This window comes from Gobio gobio, assembly GCF_949357685.1.
Source record: "Gobio gobio genome assembly, chromosome: 14".
In the NCBI taxonomy this organism is placed as follows: domain Eukaryota; kingdom Metazoa; phylum Chordata; class Actinopteri; order Cypriniformes; family Gobionidae; genus Gobio; species Gobio gobio.
The window spans coordinates 44,331,940-44,338,394 of record NC_137107.1 but is presented as its reverse complement, the minus strand read 5'-3'; the positions used below and the strand labels follow the sequence as shown (position 1 = coordinate 44,338,394).

The 6,455-nt window shown below is 41.2% G+C and overlaps 1 protein-coding gene across 1 annotated transcript in view; it reads right to left on the bottom strand.

Moving 5' to 3' along the window:
- Nucleotides 1-3,752: 3,752 nt before the first annotated feature.
- Nucleotides 3,753-6,455, bottom strand: part of camsap1a (calmodulin regulated spectrin-associated protein 1a) — a 40,952-nt gene continuing 38,249 nt past the window's right edge. The window contains exon 19 of the mRNA XM_079835809.1: nucleotides 3,753-5,224. Within this exon, the coding sequence (XP_079691935.1) occupies nucleotides 4,934-5,224 (291 nt within the window). The 3' untranslated portion in view covers nucleotides 3,753-4,933. The remainder of the gene's footprint in view (nucleotides 5,225-6,455) is intronic.

The following is a 6,455-nucleotide window of genomic DNA, read 5'->3' as shown; positions in this document are numbered from 1 at the left end:
TGATTTACCAGCAGAGCAAGACCTCGGTGTAATATAAAAGTGTAGCCTACTATGAAAATTATGTTTTACTCACCCTCGTGTCATTCCAAACCCTCATGACTTTATTTTGTGGAACAATTCAGCTGAAGGTCTAGAACGAAAGTAGATGGACTTTCCCTTTCCCTCTTATCTTGAGTCTTCTGAACTCGTGGTTGAGTTGGACTTTGATTGCGTTCTGTTCCTCACACAAAGGCAAAGCTTGTTTGGTAATGAGGTTATAGTTATTTTTGTCTTATGAAACTAAATAAAATATAACATTATTATTCTTATACTTTGTTCTCAAATTGTTAATGTTAACAACATTAGCTTTGCTTTTGACTACGGATGAAGTTGTCACTGATGATTGTCGTTTGGACCTTTCTGGATTACAATCTGCCATCAAAATGATAAATTTAGTTATTCCATCCGCTGTGAGAAAAGGCTATAAATGATCCACCACCTGCAGCATCCTCACATGCGATAGCCTACTAGCCGGACTCCTTCTTTATGTATACAGACGTGACATAATGACGCAAAGACGAACGACGCCATGCTGAATACCATACCACTCAAATTATAACACATTATTACAAGTTCGGTCTGGACTTGATCCGTTGTGGATCAACTACTGTATACTCGAACAGGAGCTGTTCGGACCAATCAAACTGTCAGGGCGGGCTTTATACGATGATGGACAGATGATCAACAGTAACGTAATCCTCTACGTCACCAAAGAGCGCTTGGGTTGAATTCGTTCTAATCCTAAATGGAGAACTTGTTCGTATATGCATTCACCTTCACTATTTCTCTCAGAAATGATGATTGTGTTGGTAAGTACTCAGTGTATCCTTAAATTCTTTTTACAACACCGGCAAAGATCGTTCACACTCATCTTCTTCTTCTACTTCTTTCAGCGTGCGTGCAGTTGAGTTCTGTTGACAACTATGCGTCGCTCTGATTGGTTGTAGGTCTATCCAATTGAGTGCAGGGGCATTTTCGCCCCATAATCACAGCCCAATTCGGTTGTTAAGTCTGACGTCACGCAGCAGTGACGACGGGTCCAACCCATAGATATACACTCACCTAAAGGATTATTAGGAACACCTGTTCAGTTTCTCATTAAAGCAATAATCAAATCAACCAATAACATGGCAGTTGCTTCAATGCATTTAGGGGTGTGGTCCTGGTCAAGACAATCTCCTGAACTCCAAACTGAATGTCAGAATGGGAAAGAAAGGTGATTTAAGCAATTTTGAGCGTGGCATGGTTGTTGGTGCCAGACGGGCCGGTCTGAGTATTTCACAATCTGCTCAGTTACTGGGATTTTCACGCACAACCATTTCTAGGGTTTACAAAGAATGGTGTGAAAAGGGAAAAACATCCAGTATGCGGCAGTCCTGTGGGCGAAAATGCCTTGTTGATGCTAGAGGTCAGAGGAGAATGGGCCGACTGATTCAAGCTGATAGAAGAGCAACTTTGACTGAAATAACCACTCGTTACAACCGAGGTAAGCAGCAAAGCATTTGTGAAGCCACAACACGCACAACCTTGAGGCGGATGGGCTACAACAGCAGAAGACCCCACCGGGTACCACTCATCTCCACTACAAATAGGAAAAAGAGGCTACAATTTGCACGAGCTCACCAAAATTGGACAGTTGAAGACTGGAAAAATGTTGCCTTGTCTGATGAGTCTCGATTTCTGTTGAGACATTCAGATGGTAGAGTCAGAATTTGGCGTAAACAAAATGAGAACATGGATCCATCATGCCTTGTTACCACTGTGCAGGCTGGTGGTAGTGGTGTAATGGTGTGGGGGATGTTTTCTTGGCACACTTTAGGGCCCTTAGTGCCAATTGGGCATCGTTTAAATGCCACGGCCTACCTGAGCATTGTTTCTGACCATGTCCATCCCTTTATGACCACCATGTCCCCATCCTCTGATGGCTACTTCCAGCAGGATAATGCACCATGTCACAAAGCTCGAATCATTTCAAATTGGTTTCTTGAACATGACAATGAGTTCACTGAACTAAAATGGCCCTCACAGTCACCAGATCTCAACCCAATAGAGCATCTTTGGGATGTGGTGGAACGGGAGCTTCGTGCCCTGGATGTGCATCCCACAAATCTCCATCAACTGCAAGATGCTATCCTATCAATATGGGCCAACATTTCTAAAGAATGCTTTCAGCACCTTGTTGAATCAATGCCACGTAGAATTAAGGCAGTTCTGAAGGCGAAAGGGAGTCAAACACAGTATTAGTATGGTGTTACTAATAATCCTTTAGGTGAGTGTACATAATAAAGTATCAAGCTGCGTCCGAAATCGAATACTTCTCTACTATATAGTATGCGAAAAACAGTACGCCAACAGAGAAGTATGTCCGAATTCATAGTATTCGTAAAACAGTAGGTGAAAAGTACCCGGATGACCTACTACTTCCAGCGAGATTATGAAGTGAGCATACGATGGACACTTACTATCCTATGAGGCCACAGGAGACGATTTATGAATGGAGGTGATGGGACGCAACTGACGCTGGTAGGTCACATGATCATGACAACATGGCGGTTGTAGTACGTCCAGATTACATTCATTCATACTATATAGAACATACTTTTTGAACGGTTGCGAAGTTCGTTCAAATTCAAATGTAGTACCTACTAACATAGTACGTGATTTCGAACGCAGCCTAGATGTCTCATCCGCTCTGCAGGCCAATGGAGGTCGACGTCCGCACCTGGCGGCCATCTTGTCACAGTCGGCTCGCTCACTCGTAACATTGTGTTTTAATGGTGCATGTAGGCTACTTTTTTTTAATTTTTTCAATTTTCTACCGATTTTCAAACTGTTTGGTTTGTTATAAACGTCAGAGATGTAGTTATGACACTGCATACTTATGAATAATTATTCATAATTTGTTCAAGCATCCAGAATTATAGCCACGTTAATAACGTTTGTAAGAATCTAAACCATTTGTAAATCCATCAAGATTTCCGTGAGATAAGAGTATTTGTGTTCGTGCAGATCACTCACCTTACATCAGGTACCACAGAGCCCGCCAGAAAGCTTGCCTGTTACAAAATGGCCGCCGGTGATGACGTAAGACATCCCGCCATAAGATATTTAGCCTTTATTATGTATATCTATGGTCCAAACGCTCATGCCACAAGAAAAACAACAAACGGTGCTAATATACACACACAATGTGGTGTAATACAACAACAACAAAAATTATAATCATAACCTTTATCTCCATACCAAAATTCCAGATGGCCAGACAGTGATTAATCTTTTATAAATCGATAAAATATAAATATCTGTAACGCTGTGAGCATAGAGACTGTATTTAAAATGTTTGATGTTTAATATGAATAAATAGCACTCATAAACGGCTGTCGATGGCATTCTCAAATGAAACGAATTGAGGCTTGGACCCAGAAACGGCGTTCCTTACTTTACAAGTGGATGGAGCAGTATCAGACTCATATTCTGACTAGAATCGATGTCAGGCTAGATATTCACACAAAAGACCACAACATTTTTTGTTTTGTTTTGTTTATGCAACAATTTTAAGCAAAATTGAGTGATAAAATGCATGAATAATTGCTTGTTATCCTTGTTGGATACAAAGGAGTTTCTTGTTGGTTGAAAAAAATCGAGTGAATAAAAATATTAGGATATTTGTAATTTCCATGCTGGCTAAAATTACACCACATGAGACGTCATTTTGGTTGTATAATTTATTAAATTTCAGTGTTCTTCTTTAAAATAAATATATGGTAAATAATAATAAAGAAAAGTTAAAGCAAAGTTTTGTACAATCCAATCATATACAACAGAAAGCCCTGCTCACAGGAGACCCTGGAGTGCATACATTCTTTACTGAACACACACACACACACACACACACACACACACACACACACACACACACACACACACACACACACACACACACACACACACACACACACACACACACACACACACACACACACACACACACACACACACACACACACACACACACACACACACACACACACACACACACACACACACACACACACACACACACACACACACACACACACACACACACACACACACACACACACACACACACACACACACACACACACACACACACACACACACAATCAGTGGCAATGTGTTTCTAGGACAATCTGGTTCCTCAGTGAAGAAATATGAAAGTACATTAATACTGTCAGCAGCTAGCGTGAATACATGAAAGAAAAGATGGATAATACAGAACCATTTTAAACATTTTAAAACCATGAAGAGCCGAAGGTCAACTTCTACACACACACACACACACACACACACACACACGTCTCTTGTCACATGTTCATTGCATTGCACTGCTAAAGTGAGTGTCACGGATGAACAGCAGCTTATGGAGAGGTATGAGAAACGCAAAACACCGGATGTGTTCGTACGCACATTCGCACGCGTCTGTGTAACATGAGCAACCATAATTCATAATTCATAATTCAAGTAGTGGGAGTGTTTGTTGTCAGTCGTTCCTGTGTAGATTAATACTACTGTAAAATCAAACAGAAAAGTGCCACATGCAGATTTCTGCCTAAAAAAACAACAACACTGAACGATGGCATAATTCTAGAACACATTCATTAACTCTGTCAATCAAACATCAAGCTCCACCCACTTCTGCCTTCCCTAGCTCTGCTCATGTCACAGCGCAGTGGCCAAAGGGAGCGCAGCAGCCGGTGAGCCAATAGGAAAGCAGGAGTCTATTCTGGAATTTGAGAAGCTCGTGGACCAATAGGATATTAGGAGGCCTGCTCATTTGCAAAACGGCAGTTTAAGAGACTGGAAGCCAATCAGAAAGCAGCGGATCAATCCGATGAGCCGATGGAAAGGAGGATCATTTTCTCTTGGAGGTGCTGGGCCGTTTGGCCTGCCACAGGTGCCCGTGGATGGTGAGAGCGTCTACGCTGACTGAGACGGACTTGGCGGGAATGACGTTGAACTGCTTACGGTCGGAGCTGTATTTGTAGAGTCTGTCGATCATTTTGCGGCTGATGGCTCGAGGCCCGGTGCCTTTGAGCTTCACGATCTCCTCTGTCTCGGGGGAATACACGTACAGCGCCCGGAACTGACATCCTCCATCACGGAAAAGGATTATCAGGTGGTTGGACTCACAACGCTCGATTTCCTGTGGATTAATGACAATGAGTCGTTACACATTCACACATACACATGCATATAAATATAGAAACTATAACTGTTTAATATAGGGCTGTTCAACAATTTTTAAAAAAAATATTTATCATGCAATACTGTCTTGATAGTAAAAATCATCCATCCATTAATATATGAATCTATCCATGAATCCATCTATCCATGAATCTATCAATCCATCCATCTATCCATGAATCTATCAATCAATCCATCCATCCATCCATCCATGAATCTATCAATCCATCCATCTATCCATGAATCTATCAATCCACCCATCTATCCATGAATCTATCAATCCATCCATCTATCCATGAATCTATCAATCCATCCATCTATCCATGAATCTATCAATCCATCCATCTATCCATGAATCTATCAATCCATCCATCTATCCATCCATCCATGAATCTATCAATCCATCCATCTATCCATGAATCTATCAATCAATCAATCCATCCATCCATCCATGAATCCATCCATACATACATCCATCCATGAATCTATCAATCCATCCATCCATCCATGAATCTATCCATCCATCCATCCATCCATGGATCTATCCATGAATCCATCCATACATACATCCATCCATGAATCTATCAATCCATCCATCCATCCATCCATCCATGAATCTATCCATCCATACATCCATCCATGAATCTATCCATACATACATCCATCCATGAATCTATCAATCCATCCATCCATACATCCATCCATGAATCTATCCATCCATCCATTCATCCATCCATGGATCTATCCATGAATCCATCCATACATACATCCATCCATGAATCTATCAATCAATCCATCCATCCATCCATCCATCCATGAATGTATCAATCCATCCATCCATCCATGGATCTATCCATGAATCCATCCATACATCCATCCATCCATGAATGTATCAATCCACCCATCCATCCATGGATCTATCCATGAATCCATCCATGCATACATCCATCCATGAATCTATCAATCCATCCATCCATACATCCATCCATGAATCTATCCATACATACATACATCCATGAATCTATCAATCCATCCATCCATACATCCATCCATGAATCTATCCATCCATCCATTCATCCATCCATGGATCTATCCATGAATCCATCCATACATACATCCATCGATGAATCTATCAATCAATCAATCCATCCATCCATCCATCCATCCATGAATGTATCAATCCATCCATC